This window comes from Podarcis erhardii (assembly GCF_964252035.2).
Source record: "Podarcis erhardii genome assembly, chromosome: 12".
In the NCBI taxonomy this organism is placed as follows: Eukaryota; Metazoa; Chordata; class Lepidosauria; order Squamata; family Lacertidae; genus Podarcis; species Podarcis erhardii.
In genome coordinates, this window is record NC_138513.1 from 5,144,645 (window position 1) to 5,168,855 (window position 24,211).

The 24,211-nt window shown below is 48.4% G+C and overlaps 1 protein-coding gene across 1 annotated transcript in view; it reads right to left on the minus strand.

The window, feature by feature from the left end:
- The window catches only part of WNT9A (Wnt family member 9A), a 55,172-nt gene extending 38,039 nt beyond the window's left edge, over positions 1-17,133 (minus strand). Inside the window, exon 1 of the mRNA XM_081834520.1 lies at positions 16,950-17,133. Coding sequence (XP_081690646.1) covers positions 16,950-17,059 — 110 coding nt within the window. The 5' untranslated portion in view covers positions 17,060-17,133. The remainder of the gene's footprint in view (positions 1-16,949) is intronic.
- Between the last annotated feature and the right edge of the window lie 7,078 nt (positions 17,134-24,211).

Below are 24,211 nucleotides of genomic sequence, written 5' to 3' on the forward strand. Positions count from 1 at the left end.
ACACCCCTCGCTGAAGCTATTTTCATTCATGGTTTGCTCCTTCAGAGAATAAAGCAGCCCAAGAGGCAAGTAACCAAGGTAAATAAGGCTCTAATGACCAAGGTTTAATAGCAGCCCTACACTCTAGTACGTCCTGTTTGCATCCACCCCAGATCGGGCCAATTAGAGGCAATAGTTAATGACATAGTCCAAGGAGTTAACTCCTTTTGCCCTCCATATCCTGGGCAACCCAAGACTATTCTAACGGCCCTCCATGCTCAAGCCCTGTCTACCTTCACTGGGCTTCTCAGCTGCATCAATTGCAATCACTGAATTTTACAGCATGTTCGTCCCTGAAGACTCAAGCAACAAACTGCAATGGGAGACCTGTACTGGGAGCCAAAGACAATAGATGCACAAGGCAGAGGGCCTTCTCGGTGGTGGCGCCCGCCCTGTGGAATGCCCTCCCACCAGATGTCAAAGAGAAAAACTACCAAACTTTTAGAAGACATCTGAAGGCAGCCCTGTTTAGGGAAGCTTTTCATGTTTAATAGGCTATTGTATTTTAGTGTTTTGTTGGAAGCCACCCAGAGTGGCTGGGGAAACCCAGCCAGATGGGTGGAGTATAAATAATAAATTATTATTATTATTATTATTATTATTATTATTATTATTATTATTAGGTGTCACAACTGTCACAGCAAGAATATAATCCAGTAGCTTCGAAGGGAAATTACTTTGCAAAGATGGGTATTTTAGGACAACTCACACAGAAATGCTGGTGAATCTTCATGTGGATTTTTTTTGGAGGGGGGGGTTGAAGCAAACTGATGGGGATAGCTGAAAAAAAGAGAAGCTGCAGTTGATGGATTCACCCGTGCCTTGAGAGCAACTACTAAGTGTCTCAATAAAGGCATTTCTTCCAGGCTTCCCTGGGAATGCTGTAGATTTAATTCCAGGCCTTCTGCACGGGTTGCAAACCTTTTGCAGGAGAAGGAATATCACAGGGTGTGTGCATTTTTAAGATCAAACTTACTCGATATTGAATTGACATCAAGCTTTCTGTGTGCATGTGCACTCCATGTTTTTAAAGATCAGGAAATTCCAGCGACTATATTTTTCAGATAGCGAGTTTCCCAGCTTCGCTTCAGACCTCAGCAGCATATCTGCTTTAAGTTCATGAACCGACATGGTGGAGGACCTATTGCGTACTCTTAATATTGCAGACGGCTGCCAAATTTGAAGCCAGAGGGAGTAACTCAGACTTTAAAATGCTTTCACACTCCCCAAGTTTTTCTTTATTTTTATTTTTTTAAAAAAAAACAGAGCCATGAAGTTACCCCACCCTCAACTCTTGCTGGAAAATGAGCGATTTAATATCAGAAACAGAAGCTGAGAACCACATGCAACATGCAAGACATGAAGTTATTTCAACTCCTTGGAACAAGCGCCATAAGGAGATTTTGGTCTGCTTTTTCCATCCGGAGACCAGAAAACCTTGGCATTTGCCAGCCTGTTGAGTCCAGTGTTTCTTTCCCATCAGTTACAACTGTGCTTCTGCAAACAGGGGAAAAGAAAGTTCACTGGAGAACAGACAAGATTTAAAACCAACATCAGGGCTTGCTTGTTGTCCTGTTCCACAGACAAACTGTAGATGGGTCATTCATCCCCTAAAAGGAAGACCCTCAACAGCCTCATCTGCCAGAGCTTGGTTGCTATGTCCTTCCCCATGGTGTCACTGAATGCTTTCATGTTTTGTGTCATTTCCTGAAGCTTATTCAAAGTACAGCAGTTCAGGTGGCGCTATGCATGGCTGTAACAACCCAGCCCATTGCTAGGCCAAACTTGACACGATGGAGCAGCCATATACCGTATTTTTTGCTCTATAAGACGCACCAGACCATAAGATACACCTAGTTTTTGGAGGAGGAAAACAAGAAAAAAAATATTCTGAATCTCAGAAGCCAGAACAGCAAGTGGGATCGCTGCGCAGTGAAGGCAGCAATCAGTGGCGTAGCGTGGGGGGTGCAGGGGGGGCCGGCCGCACCGGGCGCAACATCTGGGGGGTAGGGTTAGGGGGCGCAAATCCATGGGTTAGGGGGCGCAAATTACTTGCCTTGCCCCGGGTGCTGACAACCCACGCTACGCCACTGGCAGCAGTCCCTCTTGCGCAGCCTGCATTTGTTCCATAAGATGCACACACATTTCCCCTTACTTTTTAGGAGGGAAAAGGTGAGTCTTATAGAGCAAAAAATACGGTATTTCTTTATCCACATGGTTTCCTCGCTCATGTGTACAGGTGAAGTGGACATCTGGGCTGCAACTTAAGACCCAGACATTCAGCTGAGGAGGACTGGAAGCAGAGTGGTCCTCCCAGCAGCTTATATAGGAGAGGGTCCCTCTCCATCAGCTCTGCTGAAGACCAACTCCATCAGGCTGCTCTTTTAAGCAACATCCACAGCTGCTATTCCACCAGGCTACAGCAGATGAATAGTCATGGTACCTACAGGGCTTCTGTATCTGCTCTGCTGAAAGACTTGCAACTTCCGGCTCCCCCTCCACTCCTTGACATGCAAATTTTGAAGGATGGCTATGTTTTGGTTCTCAGGTGGTTTTGGAAAGGGTGAATTTGATATATTCAGCTTTAAACACAAACTGAATTGGTTTCCTCGGTAGTGGCACCCACCCTGTGGAACACCCTCCCACCAGATGTCAAAGAGAAAAACAACTACCAGAATTACAGAAGACCTCTGAAGGGTTCAATCTCCAGACAGGCTCTTGTCTGAAACCCTTGGACAGTCACTGCCAGGCAGTGCAAACACTACTAAACTAGATGGCCCAGTGGCCTGACTCTGTATAAGGCAGCTTCTTCTGTTTCTTTGCAACTGCTGCCAGTCAGTGCCCAATGTACAGGGATCCAGTATATGGCAGCTTATTATGTTCCTATGACAAAATACACACAGAAGCTTCCCCCCCCCCCCTGCAAATGTATGTATTGCAGTTAACTTCCTCTCCCCTCCCCACTCTGAACACTCAGCCTCCTGCCTTGAATGCCAATTAAATTACCTGCTCACAGGAAATGTCCAAATAAGAGATAAAGCACGTGCCCAGTAATGATTAAACAGAAATGGTTTCCTGTTAAGGGGGTACCATGGAGGTCTGCATATTTCTCCTCTAACCCTTCAGTTTCATTGCTGCCACTGCCGCATCTACAAGGCTAAGTTAATCATTGGCCTTGCTGTCTGCCTCTTTGCACAGCCACAACTTCGTCTCATTGCAGGTATGCCCCCCCACCCTCCATCATCACAATCCTTCTCCAAAGAATTGCAGCCTTGTTGCTTGTGAGCCCCACCCACTGCCAGAGTGTCTATGAAAGGGGGGGGTGTTCGCTTTTTGTTTAATTACGTACAGTGGTACCTCGGTTGTTGAACGTAATCCGTTCCAGAAGACCGTTCAACTTCTGAAACCCTCAGCAACTGAGGCGCAATGGGCGGTCTGCAAATCTCATTGAGAAAAAGTAGAAACACGCTTCGGAAGCCATTCGACTTCCGAGGCGCATACAAAAATGGAAGCATTTACTTCCGGGTTTTCGGCGTTCGGCTTCCAAAACGTTCGGCAGCTGAGATGTCCAGAAACTGAGGTTCCACTGTACAGTGGTACCTCTGGGAAGCTACCAGCATGAGTTTGACCAAACTGCGGGAGGCAGTGGAAGACAGGAGTGCCTGGCGTGCTCTGGTCCAGGGGGTCACGAAGAGTCGGACACAACTAAATGACTAAACAACAACAACAACGACTATTTTGTGCTTTCCTTTTGCAGTTTTATGTTATCCGCCCTGTGATCTTCAGGTGAAGGGTGGTGGTGTATGAATTTAATTAATCAATAAACAAGCAACATGGACCATGGGCTGAAAACATTTCCCTGATCTAAAGCATTGTAGACACAACCCAAATCTCGACACAGACCATTCTGCCCCAGTGTTTCCTGCCTGCATTATGAGCATTGCACCACCCATCATGGCTTTGCCATAGACGTGGAAGGGTTATGTCAGCAACTGGAGTAGCCCCACTAGATTCCAAAAAAACCTGTGCTGATGTCACGGCATGACATCATGCTGGGTGGAGGCAGCTGTAGTCAAAGTGGAGGCAGCTGCAGGACTTTTGGGGCTTGTGCTGCTTATGGGCAGGGCAACCCATTTCCAAGGCTTTAGAATTAAGAGGCACTTATGGTTAGGGACCAACCCAAACTAGAGTATCTAATAAAGCTCAGCTACGTTTTGTGCATTTAGAAACTGGGAAGATGCCTGTGCCAAAATGTGGGATTCCTCCCTTTTTGCACGCAGGGCAGAGGCAGATGAAAAGCTCCCCCAGTCCTACTATCCACTGAATCACACCGTCCTCCAGACTTGAATCAGCATGGGGTTGGGGACTCTTTAAAGAGCCGAATTTTGCTAATAAAGATAGTAGCTCTAAGCTCACAAAGGAAATCCACACACCCAGCCAAGCATAACAATCGGGCAAATTGCTGAGTATTACGGATACTGTGGTTCAAGCATCTTGCCAAGAGCTGGCTAAACCACCAGGATAGCCGACTCGCCGATGCAAAATTTCGTGCTTTGATTTACATGGGGAAGCTATTTCAGCTTGCATTTGTTGAACACCTTTGGAGCAACTACCAATACCAGGGGGCGAGGGGAGAAAGAACGCAAGTCAAACCATTCACAGCACTCCTTCCGAAAATGAAAGCAAGTTCTCATATCCTCTTCCAGCTATGGCAGAATTGCAGGTTGCGTAGACCTCACATGCTTAAAGCTAGGTCTATACATTGGTGTCAATTATGGTGCTGGAGGAGACTCTTGAGAGTCCCATGGACTGCCAGAAGATCAAACCTATCCATTCTGAAGGAAATCAGCCCTGAGTGCTCACTGGAAGGACAGATCCTGAAGCTGAGGCCCCAAGACTTTGGCCACCTCATGAGAAGAGAAGACTCCCTGGAAAAGACCCTGATGTTGGGAAAGATGGAGGGCACAAGGAGAAGGGGGCGACAGAGGACGAGATGGTGGGACAGTGTTATCGAAGCTACCAGCATGAGTTTGACCAAACTGCAGGAGGCAGTGGAAGACAGGAGTGCCTGGCGTGCTCTGGTCCATGGGGTCACAAAGAGTCGGACACGACTAAACAACAACAATGAATTGGTGTCAAAACATGATGTCTCTGCATCTAACACACAACATACCACACCCTCCCCATTCAGGTCAGAGGAAGGGTGTGTTTGTGTGTGCAATATAGCTAAACACAGGCCAGACACAGCACCATCCAGGCCCACTAAGTGGGGCAGCCCTACAAGGCCAGGCCAGCATTTTGCTGCCCAAGTTTGAGGACAAGACAGCATTTACAAATGTGTCTAAATAAAATGCACAGGATTTTTCTTTAATAATAAATGACAAGCTGATGGGGAAATAGAGCATACCAAAAAATGGAATTGACACAATATACCTAACCCTACATAATCACTCTCCTTTAAAAACACACAACTGTTTACGGCTAAGAACCTTGAAAATCCCAGTGGGCACATCACCTAGGGAAGACCCTATCCAGGCCCACCAACCTACCCGAGGAAAGGGAAAAAAAGAGGACCACCTGACGCAGCCTCCTTCTCACCCAGTTGCCAACACAGCCGAGTTGCCAGACAAGCAGCATAGCTTCGGGCTGACACCATCTCATTAACAGGCAACCATGAAAGATTTGTCCCGCTGCTCCAATTCCTGGATAGGCCACACATTTGGAAAGGCCAAAAATTCTTTGCTCGAAATAAGAGAGAGGGGGGGGAAAGTTTGGGGTTGCTGGAGATTAGCCCCAGCTGTCTCAATTGCTTCGGCAGACCGTGAAACAGAGCAGCGGTGGCTCAAGCAGGCTGCTTCACCCAAGTGACATCTGTTTAACACGGCTGCTGGTGCCCTGGATGCAGAAGAGCAACATTAATAGCTGCTACTAAGAAGGAGTCTCGTTTATCAGGATGCTGTGAAACAGGCAGGGAGGTTTGCCTTGAAACAGCAGAGATCTCCAGGGCGTATATATATACACAGACAGATTGCTTTGCTTGTGACGTGTTAAATCTATTAGAGCTGCCATTTACCATGCCAGGCTATCGATCTATCATTGCCTACACTCCCTGGCCATGGCTCTTCAGGATTTCAGGCGGGATCTTTACCTGGAGATGACGGGGATCAAACCTGGAACCTTCTGGACTCGGGCAGATTCTCTACCACTGAGCTACACCTCTTTCTCAAGCCAGGGTCTTCCCTTGTCCAGAATGCAGGCCCTGCTTACACACATACCTGCTACTATGATTATTTTGACCATTATTTATTTTCTATACCACCCTCCATCCAAGGATCACAGGGTGGTTTACAATATAAAAACACTGAAATACATAACATAATAACAGGCTAAAACAATGCCCACCACCCACCCACACATAGATTGTTTAATTAGCCAAAAGCTCAGGAGAAGAGGAATGTTAAACTTTAAGAAGCAGATACCCTTCCACCAAACTACATCCCTGGATTGCTCAAATTCCCGACTGGTCCACTACTGCTCCTCTTATCTAAGGAATTATGGGCAAGTAGAGATGTAGCCCCAACAAACTGAAGCACCTCTCATTTAATCTCATGGTTAATAAGGGCTTTAAAGCTCAGCGGGAAAACACCTGCTTTGCAGAGATCCTATACCCAATGGCATCTCCAGGAATGTCTGGGAATGTCCCCTGCCTGACGAGCCCCTGCCAGTCAGTGCAAGATGGGCCAAAAGTCTGCCTTTGTACAAGGCAGCTTTCTGTGATGCTAGTCTGGAGAAGGGCAGTGTGACTAAGCAGAAGAGCACCTGGTTCAATCTCCAGGTAGGGCTGAGAATGAGAAATCCCTGCCCAAAACCTTGGAGAGCTGGTGATGGTCAGTGCCGACAATACAGTGGTACCTCGGGTTAAGTACTTAATTTGTTCCGGAGGTCCGTTCTTAACCTGATACTGTTCTTAACCTGAAGCACCACTTTAGCTAATGGGGCCTCCTGCTGTCGCCAGAGCACAATTTCTGTTCTCATCCTGAAGCAAAGTTCTTAACCCGAGGTACTATTTCTGGGTTAGCGGAGTCTGTAACCTGAAGCGTCTGTAACCCAAGGTACCACTGCAATCTGATGTGGCAAGTCAGCTTCCTCTGCTAAGAATGGAGTTGTGCTACTTTCACAAAGAATTCCTTTTCTTGGTAGCTGCCAAAGATGGAAGGAGGAAGCATCTGCAAAGAATACATACCAGTGGCACTGTAGGATCTGGAATGATTTTACCACGGGGCTGCACCCAAGCAGATCACATTACCTGCCCTGAGACAGGTTAAGTCCACCACACCTGAGATATCTCCCCTCCTACTACAATCTACCAAGAACCAGGACTGGGTTTTTCTTCTATCAACCTCTGCTACATGGGTTGCCTCCTCTTCCTTTAACCCATCTCTTAGAGCAGGTGTTTTGCATACAGAGGGTTCAGTCCCTGGCATCTCTCATTGAAAAAGAACCAGGCAGAAAGTGACAAGAGGGGCAGGAGGGACCCTACCCAAGATCCTGGAATGCCGAGCTGCTCTCAGTCAGAGTAGATACTACTAGGCTTGCATTAAACAAAGTGGGGGCCCACCAAAGAGACAAAAAAAAAGCAGAGACATCACCTTGCCGACAAAGGTCCGTATAGTTAAAGCTATGGTTTTCCCAGTAGTGATGTATGGAAGTGAGAGCTGGACCATAAAGAAGGCTGATCGCCGAAGAATGGATGCTTTTGAATTCTGGTGCTGGAGGAAATTCTTGAGAGTCCCATGGACTGCAAGAAGATCCAACCTCTCCATTCTGAAGGAAATCAGCCCTGAGTGCTCACTGGAAGGACAGATCCTGAAGCTGAGACTCCAATACTTTGGCCACCTCATGAGAAGAGAAGACTCCCTGGAAAAGACCCTGATGTTGGGAAAAATGGAGGGCACAAGGAGAAGGGGACGACAGAGGACGAGATGGTGGGACAGTGTTCTCGAAGCTACCAGCATGAGTTTGACCAAACTGCGGGAGGCAGTGGAAGACAGGAGTGCCTGGCGTGCTCTGGTCCAGGGGGTCACGAAGAGGCAGACACGACTAAACGACTAAATGACAACAACCACCGAGACAGCTCTGCTCTTTCTAGCTACCAGCAGAAGATCTCTGTGGCACTTCTGAGGGTTTTTTTTTATTAACAGACACACGCCGCACCTCCAAGCACCACAACACCAATCCAAACTACAGTACCTGCTTTCAGTTAAAGGGTGGAGGGGAGAAAGAGAGAGATATCAAAAGTTTCAAGCACAAAACTTCTGCATCAGGTCAAGCTTGGCTCTCTGCAGTCATAGCACTTTGTATGAAAATTTGTTTTCAGCAGCAGAACCGAACACAGTCCTTTCACACAGAAGTCCACTCCTGGTTATCTGTGTCCATTTCACCGTCTAACTAACATGAGAGGAGAGAGATCCCCTGAAGATCTACCAGCAGGTCCTGATCTACCTTCTGCCCATGACTGCCCTATGAGTAGCCCAGGGTTTCGCTAGCAGGGTCTCCAGACAGCACAGTCTAAAGTAGGACGATTCAGCTGGCGCAACCTATACAGGCAGACAGAGGCTTAAGGAAAGCTGACATGCCAACAAGACTCACTGGAAAAGAGCATTAAGCACGTTGCAACAGCTGCTGCAGGCCAAGCCAAAGACTGAGCCAGGTGCTGCAGACAGCTCCTGCATTATGGCCGTCGAAACCACACACACATTGCACAGTACTGAGGAAGGTGGCCTATTCCACTAGCTTTAAGCTTTATCGGGAGATTCTGGGGCAAGCTCTATTACCATCCCTCTTAAGATAAGAAGAACCTGATGGACCCATCTAGTCCAGCACATCCTGTTCACACAGTGGCCAACCAGATGGTTGAAACAGAGAACTGATTGGTTTCTCCCAAGTAACCAGCACAGCTTCCCCAAGCATTTCCTTTCCGCTGTGTCTAATATTTTGCTGCTGATCATACCAAGGTAGGGTTATCAGATGTCCCTGGTTCCCGGAGACAGTCCCTGGATTTGCAAATCTGTCCCCGGGCAAATCTGCTACCAGGCTGGCTCCGGGCTGCTGACTGCCACTGCCAAAGGGGAACTGGGGACGTTCGGCGGTACAGATCTCCTAGGAAGCTGACTTCTACAAACTCAGTCCAATGAGCTCAGCATTGTTTCCACCAGAGATGGGGACCTAGAGCCCCCCACTCTTCCTTGTACACCCATTAGCCTTTGCCGGCAAGGGCAGTGGTCCAGAGTGATGGAAGCCATTGTTGAACCAGCCTGGAGGGACCACAGGATCCACCTCCTGTGTCTACACTACCTAGAAGAGGTTCTTCCCAGGTTTCACACTGGGGTCTTCTCCCCAGCCCTCCCTAGAGATTCCAGGGATTGAAACTGGGTCCTTTTGCATGCAAAGCAGATGTTCTACCATTCAGCTATGGCCCTACTTCAAACTGCCTTGAGATCCATGGAAGAAAAGGCCGGGATATAAATACATAATAAATGGCTAAGGGAAATGCATGGAAAACAGATTTTGGAACATGCTCCAGAACGCTTCACATTTCCTGCATCTGGACCCTAGTACAAAGAACAAGTTCCCCTTCTGTCAGGATTTTGTGGATTGTGGCCAAGTGAGTTTTACTCAGAATAGACCCACTGAAATTAATAAACCTACGTTAGCCATGCAGGAGTGCTTTGGATTCGAATGCTGTCAAATACAGCCCTATGACTCCTGGCACATGGATATGCTGTCAAATACAGCCCTATGACTCCTGGCACATGGATATGCTCCACCACTGCACCTCCTGGGACGTCAGCAGTGGACTGAAACATCTACAGGTGTTCTTGCAAAACTATATCCCAGCCAGAAACTGGTCTGCTGCTCGCCTATCAGCAGTAAAGAGTATCATCCAGCTTCAGAAACGGCACCAGATTGCCGTGTGCTCTGGAACAGATGCCTTCTACATCAGAGTGAGGTTTGTCCTGGCCCAGAATTCCCTTTCTATCTGGCACCAGTTGCCTCTGGAAATGAGATGCATAAGACACAGTGATGATAGCCATCCTCCTTTTCTACCATGATCAGGTAGGTAGCGATGAACTGCTGCCAACACTGGGGACCCCAGTGACCTTGCCTGCGTTAATCCAGAAACCATCTTCCTAACCAGCTGGGACTGTTGAAGAGTTTGGACTTGATATCTGGCTTTATCACTACCCTAAGGAGTCTCAAAGCGGCTAACATTCTCCTTTCCCTCCCACAACAAACACTCTGTGAGGTGAGTGGGGCTGAGAGACTTCAAAGAAGTGTGACTAGCCCAGGGTCTCCCAGCAGCTGCAGGTGGAGGAGCGGAGACGCGAACCCGGTTCCCCAGATTACGAGTCTATCGCTCTTAACCACTACACCACACTGTTGAGTCCTGTTGATACTGAAGCTCATACAATACAGCCAAATATTTGCAAGTTAATTGACAAAGGGTGATTTCCTCAGCTGCTTACACTGGGAAAGTCGTAAGAGGCAACAGTTACAGATGTTTGGCCAGACTGTCCCCTACACAATTACCACCAGGTTCCAAGGGACACTTCCACGCAATGTGTTCCAAGCAGCTGTAGCCAGAACAGATTTGGTGGAAACTGCAAGCATCCTCGCAGCTTGCTCGTTTCTTTACAAAGCATCTTCCAAGAGGCAACGTCCATATTAAAAACACACTTTGCCATAGCCGCCGATGTAACTTGCTCCAAATTGTGATGAGGATGTGCTCTGCCCAAGGAATTCTACACAGTCATCATGCCAAAGGCTTTCCCAGTTCCAGCTCCATCACCCAAAAACCTCCTGCCTTCAGTACTCTCTGCCAGCTCTGCCATGCCATCCCAGCAGCCTAGAACTGCCTCGGCCTTTTATTCCAAAGGTTCAACCTCATTCCAGCAAGAAGCCTCTGCCTTAACTCCATAGCCTTCATCCCACGGCAAAACCAGGCCTGAAGAACATAAGAAGAGTCTGGTGGCCGATGGCCCATCTAGTCCATCACCCTGTTCTCACAGTGGCCAAGCAGATGCAGGATGCATTGGAGTAGCATTTGATCACATTCATCCCATGGCAATATCTCCACTTCTCCCACCCCTCCATTCCTAAGACACCTACCTCACTGCCTGGGCACTTCTTTCTCCTACCCTGCTCCATAATGCACCTTGCACAGTTGATGCTGATGCGATATCCAAGCCAGCTCACAACATTCTCGCCTGACATTCCGTCACACCATGTTGTGACCAAGAACAAAATCCAGCAGGAGGCAAAGCAAAGAGAAGAAGGCTTGATCGCAAGGTGATCAGGACCCCACAGGTTTATGCTCCAGCCACAGGTGCATGAGGACAATATCAGAGCCCAGCTAGGTAAAGGGACCCCTGACCATTAGGTCCTGTCATGACCGACTCTGGGGTTGCGGCGCTCATCTCGCTTTATTGGCCGAGGGAGCCAGCGTACAGCTTCCGGGTCATGTGGCTAGCATGACTAAGCCGCTTCTGGTGAACCAGAGCAGCGCACGGAAACGCCGTTTACCTTCCCTACTTGCACTTTGACATGCTTTTGAACAACTAGGTTGGCAGGAGCAGGGACCGAGAAATGGGAGTTCACCCTGTTGCGGGGATTCGAACCGCCGACCTTCTGATCAGCAAGTCCTAGGCTCTGTGGTTTAACCCACAGCGCTAGACCACACTAATAGTTCGCCAGGTCCATCCATGCCCAGCCTGGTGCTGGCTGGGGCCAATGGGTGCTATACTCCAAGACTTCCAGAGGGCACCAGACTAGGGAAGGATGGACTTAGTCCAATATCCTGCTTCTGGCTAACAACCAGAGGTATTTGGGAACCCCACAAGCAGGACATGAAACCATCAGCCTCCCTCATCAACTGTGTTATAAACACTGGGCAAGTCAAGCCTTCTGCCTACAGTGGAGACCTTAATATGCATTAACATTTCTGCAGAACAGTCTCTCTCTAAAGGCATGCCCTGAACACCCATTAATGCCCATGCCTGGCGTATTAAGTGACGCTTTTCCCTGTGGGGTTGCAATGCACCTATGCACATCAGCCACACTGCAGGAATCTCGGCAATGCCCTGGCTTCCCCTGTTAAAGGCATCGCACACATGAATCCTAGAATCCTAGAGTTGGAAGAGACCACAAGGGCCATCGACTCCAACCCCCTGCCAAGCAGGAAACACCATCAGAGCACTCCTGACATATGGTTGTCAAGCCTCTGCTTAAAGACCTCCAAAGAAGGAGACTCCACCACACTCCTTGGCAGCAAATTCCACTGTCGAACAGCTCTTACTGTCAGGAAGTTCTTCCTAATGTTTAGGTGGAATCTTTTTTCTTGTAGTTTGGAACCATTGCTCCGTGTCCGCTTCTCTGGAGCAGCAGAAAACAACCTTTCTCCCTCCTCTATGTGACATCCTTTTATATATTTGAACATGGCTATCATATCACCCCTTAACCTCCTCTTCTCCAGGCTAAACATGCCCAGCTCCCTTAGCCGTTCCTCATAAGGCATCGTTTCCAGGCCTTTTCAACAGTCTTGCATGTAGAAAGGATTCTGTGGGCAAGTGCCATGCTCTGCACCCATGCACCAATTCCTGCACTGCAGGGGGTTGGACTGGATGAGCCTTGGTGTTCCTTCGTGGAACTGCAAGGGTCATCTTGTCCAACTTTCTGCAATGCGGGAATCTCAGCTAAAGCATCCAACCTCTGCAATCGTATGATAAGCCGGTTTACCTATTCCACCATATGTGGCACCCAGACTCCTCTTGTCCATGCAGAAAGAGATCTGTGCACGATTGTTATGTGCCTGCGCGCACAAACACTTAGGAGTGCTTCTTTTCCAGGTATGATACTTGTCCAAAACATCCATTAAGAACCGAGGTTTAAGAGGAGACAAGCGATGGCAATGCTTCAAGGAGAGGACCTCAGAAGGTTGAAGAGGTGGAAGTTACAGAGGGAAGCAGGTTAAAGCAATCTCCTTGCATTTTATTTAATTCTTTCTGCAGTAAAACAGAAACCTCATCTTGCTATGGTGCTTGTGGGTTCGGGGGCGGGGGGTTGAGAGGCTGGCTACTTGCCTCCGATCCCAGCCTACAGAGCATGGATTCTCCCAGAGAGAAACAAAATAAATAGAAATGAACAAAACGAGGGGAGGGAGGGAGAGTGCAAAAAGAAACTTTCCCATGAAAATATTTTATTTTCTTAGAGAACAGGATACACCTGCGAGTCTTAACACCAGAGGGTAGTTGGGGGCGGTGGGTTTTTTAAAAAAAACTTAATTCATGGATTAATGGACCCCTCTGCTGGCAGGAGCCAGAACTGCACTTAAAACCATCCGCTCCCCACCCCACCCCCTCAAACTAGAGTGGTTTTAACAAGTGGTAAGGAAGGTCAACTTTTTACAACTGCATCCAATTGCTCCAATTGCCATCAGGCTTAATTAGTAGGGGAAGCAAAACACAGAGGCACAAGGATGCTTTGATCAAACAGGAGCAAATTGGGCTTCTCTTTCAAACTTCATTAAAACAGGGGAAGATGTAGCAAGTCTTTGGCGGACGGGGGAGTCGAAGGAGAGAGCAGCAGCAGCCGCCACAACAACAGGACACCCAGCACGCAATCGTTTTGCTCCTTTTTTCCTCTTCGGTGGGAAGGATCTGAGATCAGAAGAACAGCCTTTCGACCTATGACAGCTCCCCACCCATTTTGCATTTCCAGAAAGGAAGCTGCAGAAATCAGAGCAGGCACACAGAGGAGGGAGGATGGGGAGGGACTCAGACATACCAGCTCAGAAGGGTGGGGGACATACTTCCAAGACAGGCCGGTGAGGGTTTTTTTTTAAAAAAAAGGGGGGGAAGGGCACTTTCCCAGACACAGAGTCTTATGAAATACAGGAAGAAGTAAAGAAACAGCTTATTCTCGCTGTTCTCTTTGATTGCCTGCCCACCAAATGCCAGAGCTTAGAAACACATGGCAGCAGTAATCACTATAGCTGGGGCAGGGTGGGAGAGAGAAGGAGCCACACAGACACACACACACACACACACACACCAGGGCACCAGAAACGCACATTCCAGACCCTGCAATTGCATCTCGACAAACGCATTCACAGGAGCCCTGATGCCCCTTACAGCAGAAATCTCACACACCATCTCTGCAGCATCAATGTACACCCCTGGTGACTAAAGCTCATTCTCCCAGCTGGCTTCCAATGTAAGAGCTCAGAGACTAAGTGGTTAAGTTCCACCATCTCCTTGGTGGAGCTACCTAACAGTCTCATGCAAAATGCCTCCCACCTGTGAACTCCAGGTGAGCAACAAGTAAAAGAAATACTTTGGATTTTCTTACAGGAGCCTGTTCTTGTAAGCCACTGCAGGTAGGTATGGAATCAGAAGGCTATATCCTTGATTGGCCTGTAGGGTTGCTGGAGGAGAATGCATCTGGCAAAGTAGACTGTTGCCTTCTAGGTTTGTTCAACAGGGAGCCAATTCAGCCTCAAAAGGTAGCACAGCTGCACAAGCCACTCCATTCTACTGCTATAAGGAACAACCAGCATGATCCATCCCATAAATAAAATGTATCTTGCCGTTTCCTAACAGAGTCATCTGCAAATTGCATGGCCAGCAAAAAACTCACAAGACACAGAAAGGAAGAGCGACCACAAACATTTAAAACCGATGTCAGCTTGCAGAACCCAGGCTGTTGCCCACCACTAAACGCCACGGAAAAGAAAAATAAATAGAGGGCGTCCAGATCAGCACAATGTTTTATAGCAAAAAAGAAAAGAAAAAACCCTCTCACCTCACTCTTCCAAGCCTGCTCAGCTTCCAGGGAAATTCAAGGCAAGCCAAGCAATGGATATTCTTCCAAAGTGCAAAGCAGAGCAGGGAAAGAGAGCTCAACAAACTGTTCCCAGCTGACAGCCTGGAACTTCAGACATGAAGTTAACATGGAAAGGGGGTTCAAGCAAGCCAGGAGCCATGCCTTGAGCAGAAAGGCCAACTCGCCACCAGCAGCATTGAGACTCAGGCCAATTCCTCAAGACCAGCCTAATGCCAACTTAAAGCAAATCCACAGAGTTTAAACAGGTTGACATCGCCATCATCTTTGCCCAAAACAAGGCTCATGAGTCACCCACACAAGCAGAGGAAGGGAGGGGTCATTGCTAGAGTGCCAAAGCAGAAGCAAAGACCCAGCCCCCTTAAGCTTTGCCACTTCTCCCAAAAACCCACCACTTTGACACCGGTAGCCCAGGAACAGAGTATTGTTCTTATGCAGTCTACCAAAGATTTTCATTGCAGGGTGAGGAACACACAATACAATCTTTGGACATTTCCTAACACACATTTAAGAAGAGTCTATGTCTTCTTTGGAAAGAGCGTCAGAAGGGGCTACACAGGTAGTTTGCAAGGAGGGGAGGGGAGACAAAAATTGTGCATTTGTGTTTCACACACACACACACACACACACACACCAAGAGAGTCACTTGGTTCTGCAGGGAAAGTGGCACCCCCAAATTACTCCTCTCCCACTTCCTGTCCCTCCCTTCCAATTCAGTGCAATCAGATTCTTAGAAGGGTGACTGCCTGGAACAAGGAATCATTTGCCGCTTGTTGGATGCACCTGACCCCAAATAATTTGGGGAGGGGGATAATAAAGGAGGGGAGGATTGGTCTACATAGCAAACAGCCCTGGATGCTGCAGAACATCCTGGACAACCTATAATGCGGTTAAGGGAGAGTGAAAACAGGTGGTTCAGGTAAGAGATTCGTGCAAAGTGCACCCCTCATCCTTAAACATTCCTACAGGGCAGGGAGGGGGGTCTGCAAAAACTTTGCCGGGAGATGTGGTGGGCTTTGGGTGGAGAGAGGGGGGAATACTAAAAAGGGATTTTAGTAAGGGGAAAATACAGACTGCATAGAGGCTGGGTTAAGCAGCCTGCACGAGATTTTCATACGCAGTATTTTGGAGCGGTGCGTTTTACGCGCCGGAGAGAAGCGCTCGCGGGTCGTCCAGCGGGCAGGGACGCAGCCGGAGCGAGCGAGCGAGCGAGCAACCTGCCGCTCTCTGCTGGAAGGTGAAGCGGGATTATGGGGCACACCTAAGGGAGACAGAGGCAGCCGGATTGCTGCCAAGTCACGCAGGGGTGGGGGTGGGGAGGGGGCACAGCGGGCGCCCTATATGAAAATGGAAGGGAGAGAGAATAGGGCAGGGCGTCGAGGCTTTGGCTTAAATGCAAAAGTTGCAAAACCTCAGGGTCTGCAAGCAGAATGTTGGAGAGAGGAGGAGGAAGGGACAGGCTCGACGGTACGGTGATGGGCGCACGCCATGGGCTGCGAGGGGGAAGGCTGCTAGCAGGTTGTAGTGGGGGCAGAGGAAGGCACGAAGGTGAACTTGCAAAAGACAAGCCCCGTTTCCAGGGAAGCATTTTACGAACGAATAAATAGCGGACGGCGGGTTTACTCTGAAGCAGGCCCCTCCCAGGTCGAGGGCGCTTTACTCGCGAGTAAGCGCTGCAGCCCGAGCCACCGCAACCGGATCCCGCTCCCCTTGCTACTACCGCCCCCCGAATACCCAGCGGCGCTTTACTTCCCACGAAGCGCAACGTCGCTTGCGCGCGGGTGAAGCGCAGCGCGATCCAAAGGCAACCGATCCCGGAGCAACCAGCGGCGGCGGCAGCAGCAGCTCAGAACAGCCCGGGGCTGGCTTCCTCGCGAGCAAAGCGTCGCAGCGCCACGCGATCGCCGGCGCAGAGTCCGACCCCGCCGCGTTACCTCTGGAGAGGAGATGAGGGGGGCGTCAGATCAAAAGCAGCCCCCGAGGTGAGGCAGCCGCGTCCGCCGCCGACTTACCCGAAGTAGGCAAGGGACGGTCCCGGGGCGCCGGCGAGCAGCAGCACTAGGAGCGCGCAGGAGGCGGAGGAGAAGAAGAGCCAGCGGAGCAGGCGGTGTCCATCCAGCATTTTGCTGCGGCGCTCGGGCTGACCATCTCGTTCCTTCCCCCGCGGAGCCGGATCAGCAGCCGGGCGGCTGGAGGCGGCCGCTTTATAGGGAGGCCGGCGGCGGCCCGAGCCCAGCTGCGAGCCGGGGGCGGGGCCAGGAGGGGAGTCCCGCCCCCTCCGCTCCGCCTCCCTCCCTCCCCCCCCCACCCGCGCGCGCTCCGGGCGGAGACCGGCGCAAAGGAGGCAGCGCTGCGCTCGGCGAGAGCGAGGCGGAGAGGCGAGCTTCGGGTCCTGAGCTGAGGACGGAGAGGTGGATCCGGGGAAGGGGAAAGGCGATCTTCGGCCAGGGCAGCAGCAACTGCTCTCTGGAACTCCCCGCCTGTTGCCCTGCTGGCTTCGCAGCCTGCTAAAAACTCTCCTTTCTCCCCAACCCCCTTCCCCTTACGCATCAGGAAGAACTTTCTGATGGTAACTTACCTGGCAAGGTGATGGACTTACCTGGCAAGATGATGGACTTGCCTTTGTTGGAGGTTTTCCAGCAGAGATCGGGGGGGCAACCTGCCAGGGATTCTCCAGCAATGATTAGTGGATTGCAGGGGGTTGGACTAGATGACCCTAAGAGGTCCCTTCCAATTCTGCAATTCTGTGTTTCCAAGCATTTGGAGGTGTGTTTTTTTAAAAAAAAAAACAGCAGTTGATTTTGTCTATATCTTGATGCTTTTAATATGTGTGCCGTTTTTAAAAGCCTGCCATTTTTAAAAAATGACAGATTTGCTTATTTACTTACAGCATCTATTTATTGATTTTGCTGAAGGTATACAGTGGTACCTCTGCTTGCGAACGGGATCCGTTCCCGAGGCCCGTTCGCAACATGAAAAGAGTGCAATCCGCAGCGGCGTGTCTGCGCACCACGCGATTCACTGCTTCTGTGCATGCACGTGACATCATTTTGCGTGCATGCGCGAGCAGCGAAACCCGGAAGTAACCATGTCCGGTACTTCCGGGTCACCATGGGACGTAACCTGAAAGAGCATAACATGAAGTGGACGTAACCAGAGGTAAGGGACCCCTGACCATTAGGTCCAGTCGTGACAGACTCTGGGGTTGTGGCGCTCATCTCGCTTTATTGGCTGAGAAACCCGGCATACAGCTTCCAGGTCATGTGGCCAGCATGACTAAGCTGCTTCTGGCGAACCAGAGCAGCGCACGGAAACACCGTTTACCTTCCCACCAGAGTGGTACCTATCTATCTACTTGCCCTTTGACGTGCTTTTGAACTGCTAGGTTGGGAGGAGCTGGGACTGAGCAACGGGAGCTCACCCCGTCGTGGGGATTCGAACCGCCGACCTTCTGATCAGCAAGTCCCAGGCTCTGTCGTTTAACCCACAGCGCCACCCGCATCCCAACCAGAGGTACCACTGTATATATATATATATATATTACCTCCAAGGAGCTCGAAGTGGTTCTGTCATATCCTAGTTCCACACTCTAAGCCAGGCTTCCTCAGCCTTGGCCCTCCAGCTGTTTTTAGCCTACAACTCCCATGAATCCCTTGCTAGCAGGACCAGTGGTCAGGGATGATGGGAATTGTAGTCTCAAAACATCGGGAGGGCCAAGCTTCAGGAAGCCACTACACTGCATCATGTTATGTAACCCCCTTAGAGGTATATTTTTGGGGTTTAATCAAGCACTGAGACCTCCTGGTATAGGATGATATATAAATGCAATTAATAATAATAATAATAATAATATATTGTATTTTCTTTGCTGTTTTTATTATAGGTCGTTCTTTTTTGGGCATTTATATCTCACCTTTTTTCTCCAAGGAGCTCAAAGTGGTATACATGGTTTTCCTTTCCCCGCCCCAATTTAATACCTGTGTGAGGCAGGCTATTGGCTGAGAGCCAGTGACTGGCCTAAGATCACCCAGTGAGCTGCATGGTCAAGTGCGGAAGATTTGAACCCTTTACATTGCCTGGAGACGTGCATGTGGAAGGTGATTAACAATTCAGAATAATAGCAATTAAATATTGCATAAATCTTGTGTGGCAGCTGCTGTTGGGGGGGGGGAGGCAATCTCAAGGCAGCTTGTAGATAAAATAAGAACAGCTGAAAACATAGAAAAAAAACCTGTAATTAAAAACAAAAGTAAGCAGACAATCTCAACAGAAACAGAATGACCCTCATTAAAAGTGGCCAGTTCCAAAAAACCGCTTCACCTGCCAGCAGAAAAACTGCTGTAGGTGATGATTAGATTAGGCCTGCTCTGCAAGGGCACCTAACGGAATGAAGGGGTAGAAATATTGAATGCTCCCCCATATCTAGAGAAGAAGGAAGCGGGAAAGTTCCTTGAAAGTTTAAAGTTCATAGAGTCATAGAAAGCATTGAAGAGTTTGAAGGGACCCCGAGGGTCATCTAGTCCAACCCCCTGCAATACAGAAATCTCAACACATGCTCCCCCATCCAATTTGTAACCAGACCAGACTCTGCTTAGCTTTGTAAATGTGCTCGCGGTTTTATTGCTGCACCAATAAGAGGACAGTTCTGTTTCTTGCTGTGCTAGATTTCTTATTTCAGGGAGGTTTGTTTTCGTGGGGTGGGAGGTAATGCAAGGAACCGTTCAGAAATGGAATCTCCGGAGACAATGCATGTAAACCAAGAAAATCTTTAATGAACACAATTTTTTAAAAAGAAAGAAATGGAATCTCCCCACCTGTAGCCTGGCGTGATACCATTTGCAGAGTTTGGACCCAGTTTATTCATTAAGTGGCTTCATTTGCAGCATGTTTCATTCATGGTTGCTAGCCACGATGGCTATGCTTTTCCTCCACAGTCTGAGGGTGCTTGCTTCTGAATAGCAGTAGCTGGAGACCACAAGATATTTATTCATTCATTCATTCATTTATACATGCATACATACATACATATGGGACATACATATGAGACGCGGGTGGTGCTGTGGGTTAAACCACAGAGCCTAGGACTTGCCGATCAGAAGGTCGGCGGTTCGAATCCCCACAACGGGGTGAGATCTCTTTGGAGACATCCACATCAGCACAGTTTGGAACTGCTACCGCAAATTGGGCAGCGATATCTTCAGAGGCATACAGATTGGCACAGTTTGAAACTGTATGGTCGACCAGCCGAATTCAAAACAGTGTCTGATGGCATTCAAGCACAGGCCAAAATCCACTCCTCAGTCTTGGGAACAGACCTACCTAATTGGGCAGCAATATTTCCAGATGCATCTGAAGTGGCGGAGTTCAAAATGTTTCGGTCCACCATATTGATTCAAAATAACATGCAGTATCCAAAAACTGCAGTATCCTCTCGGGAACCACCGTATCTGCTTTATATTCATTATTTACACAATGGGCTGCACGTGATTGGCTAATTCCGGAATTCTCCTGTAGGCCAATCAGGTTGTGGATTCACTTCCATCTGGAGCTGGATTGGGTGGCTCCTGCAGACCAATCATATTGCTGCATTGTTCTAGGACCAATCAGACTGCTGCATTCTGAATCCTATTGTTCTAGGACCAATCAGACTGCTGCATTTTGGATCCTATTCTTCTAGCACCAATCAGACTGCTGCCTTTTGGATCCTATTCAACTCAGTACGTAACATTTTCCTTTTTAGGGGGGGGAGAGGGAAGGGGGAAAATGGATGATGTATTTTTGATAAATTGTTATGTTGAAATCCCTAATAAAAAATATTTATTAAAAAAAAAGGTTTGGTCATGGTATCTCATGAGGCTCTACATGCCTGGCTATGCCTCTCTACCTCCCTCTTCTCTCACCATCGAACGCCAGTTCCCAAATGTTGGTATCTACCCGAGAGGCCATGACAGAGGATCCAGCAGGTTCTTGTATTGCTGATTGGTCTCCCCTCGCCCTGTTCTTCCATAGGCCGTGCGTTACTTCCTATTCACAATAATAGCTTTGGATTCTGCACTACATGACTGGAGCTTGCTCCATGGTAAAGGTAAAGGGACCCCTTACCATTAGGTCTAGTCGTGACCGACTCTGGGGTTGAGGTGCTCTTCTTGCTTTATTGGCCGAGGGAGCCGGCGTACAGCTTCCGGGTCATGTGGCCAGCATGACTAAGCCGCTTCTGGCGAACCAGAGCAGCGCACGGAAATGCCGTTTACCTTCCCGCCAGAGTGGTACCTATTTATCTACTTGCACTTTGACATGCTTTCGAACTGCTAGGTTGGCAGGAGCAGGGACCGAGCAACGGGAGCTCACCCCGTTGCGGGATTCAAACTGCCGACCTTCTGATCGGCAAATCCTAGGCTCTGTGGTTTTAACCCACAGCGCCACCCATGTCCCTTGCTCCATGGTATCCTCTTGAAAGAAAGGGGGAGAAGAGGAGATGGGGAGAGGGCTCTTGCGCTCAGATCCTGCTCACTGGACTCACACAGGCATCTGGTTGGCCACTGTGAGAACAGGTTGCGGGATGGATGGGCCATAGGCCTGATCCAGCGGGCTGTTCCTTAATCAGTTGTTGATTCCCAGCAACTGGTCTATAGAGGAATTCAGCCTCTGAGAGTACTTGGCGGAATCCCATGCCAAATCTTTACATCCATAGGCTAAATTTTCAGAGAAGGGAATAAAGGTCAATGCCACCTTCCTTAACAGCCCCCGCACTTCAGACTTTTCTCCTTCCAAGAGGAGCATGCATATTATATTTTTTTAATTTCTGCATGCCATGCGGTTGTGAAAGGACGGTACAAGCAGCCAGCAACCCAAAATTAAAATGCATTTCATTTTTGGAAAACAATATCGCCCTGTTTTTGGAAGCCGTCCCTCTCTGTGTGCCTGGAATTCAAATATTTGTTTCCTTTACCAAAAAGAACTGAAAGGGTCTCAAATATTTAACCTTTCAGAAATTTGCTATTGTGTGCTCAAAAGAGAGAGGTTTGCCTCTTAGGATGATTAGGCGTAATTCAGTTTGAACGCATTAATTTGATTTAACTCTAGGATTGCTTTCATAGGCAATCCTAGGGTGAATGATTAACGATTTGGGCTGAACAAACTCCACCGGGGTTGAACTTGCTTCTGATAGATTTTTGAGCTGGCGCAATTCACTTCAGCCTGATTTCTCTTCAGATTGTGTCGGGCGGCCTGTCTACACCGGTTCCCCTTTGTTGGATTTAATTTGAACAGGTAACGCAGTGGCGTGGGCCAGGCTCACTCAGCCAATAGCTGAGCTTGATCGGTTGCCAGTTTAAACCAAACATCCACGCAATCCAGTATCGGCCACCAACAAATTCCACAAAGGGTAGCCTGATGCCTACATCATCAAATCAAAGGTGTGTCAGCTGCTGATGTCTTGATCTGTGGCGTTGTTGCAACGGAATTGGTTTCGGAATCTCAGGCATCCATGCTTGCTCCATTTTAAGGAAGAACTTTGGGTTAAATGTAAAATCTTCCAGTCCGGGACTTGAATCTGTTTGGTTCGGGGGTGGGGATAGTTTTACAAGTTGTGTGTCCTTGTTTCTCAATTTGATCCTTTAACATGGTTTTGTATGTTTTGTAGTATTTTATGCATTGTGATTTGCTGTTATTTTTATTGATTATAGATTGGTAATTCTTTATTGTGGCTGATAAGTGTAAACTGTTTAATTATTATTTGCTGATGTTTAATTTTACTCTTTTTACTCATTTAGATTCTGGTAGTTGAATGTTGCTTTGTCTGATAAAAGTTGTTTATTTTAAAGCTATCGACACTTTTTATATTGGACCAGATTGTTGCTGTTTGCTGTTTGATTGTGTTTTTTGTATGTGTTGGAAGCCGCCCAAAGTGCTGGGGCAACCCTGCCAGATGGGCGGGGTATAAATAAAAAATGTAATAATAATATAAGGTACAGCTCATTAGTGGATACGGCTGATGACACAGATGCTGTACAGAGATGTGGGAAGGCTCTGGTCACTTAGAGCCTAGGGATTGGAAGTGGAGGGGGTCCTGTAGTTGTTGAATGCTGGGGGGGAAAGTGTATAAATCCCAGGTCAAAGATAAGAACTGGATCAGGCCAGTGGCCCATCTAGTCCTGCATCCTGCTTTCACAGTTGCCAGCCATATGCCCCGATGGGTAGCCCCAAAGCAGGACCTGAGTACAACAGCATTCTCCCCACATCTGGTTAGAGGAGAGGATAGTCAGTGCTGCATTTATGTATAAGCTAAAGAAGCTATAGCTTAGGGCCCCACTCTCTTGGGGGCCCCCAAAAAAATTAAAGGGGGAAAAAAACCTGGATGTACATTTGCAAAATACAGCATACCTTACAGATGCTTCAGGTTGCGCGTTTTCGGGATACGGACGCGCCGGAACCCGGAAGTACCAGAACGGGTTACTTCCTGGTTTCAGCGGTTGCACATGCGCAGAAGCGCTAAATCGCACTTTGCGCATGTGCAGACGTGCCGAATCGCAACCCACGCATGCGCAGATGCAGTGCTATGGGTTGCAAACGCTGCAAGTTGTGAACATGCCTCCCGCACGGATCACATTCGCAACCCAAGCATCCACTGTATAAGATAAAAAAACAAATAAAATAAAACCTACATACAGCAACAGTGTTTTGTGTTGTGTAGGCTCCTATGATATAAGTCATGGGCCCCACCTGCTAGCCTGCTCCCTAAAATATCACTGATTTGCTCATTTCTATATACAGTGGTACCTTTGTTCTCAAACTTAATTACCATATAGCATATATTCAACACAAAAAAGTGACAATTTGTTGTTGACAAAGGACAGCTGGACGTATAATGGGCCCCATTACCGTCAGTAGCTGAGGGCCGCATCAAACCTAAATCTGGCCCTGAGGATAGTGGATTGATCCAGCATGGCCTGATCCAGCATGGTTCATCTTATGTTCTTTATAAGTAGTGGGGGGGGGCATTTTTTGAAGTATTAACGCCAGGGTATTTTCCAGTTACTTGGAACAGTAAAAGAAGGAATAACGCATGTGTATTGGGAGCACAGTGGTGGCTGCTCAAAGGCAGATACTGTTTAAATTGAAAGACCAGACTGCTTGGCTACCCTCACCCCTCCCTAGATACATGGCTCCACCCACCCCACCCACCCCGGAAGGAGGAAAGACAAAAGAACACACCCAGCATTTTGTCTGGGATTCAATTACTCCACCGCCACTCTCCCACTGGCTGTTGAAAAAT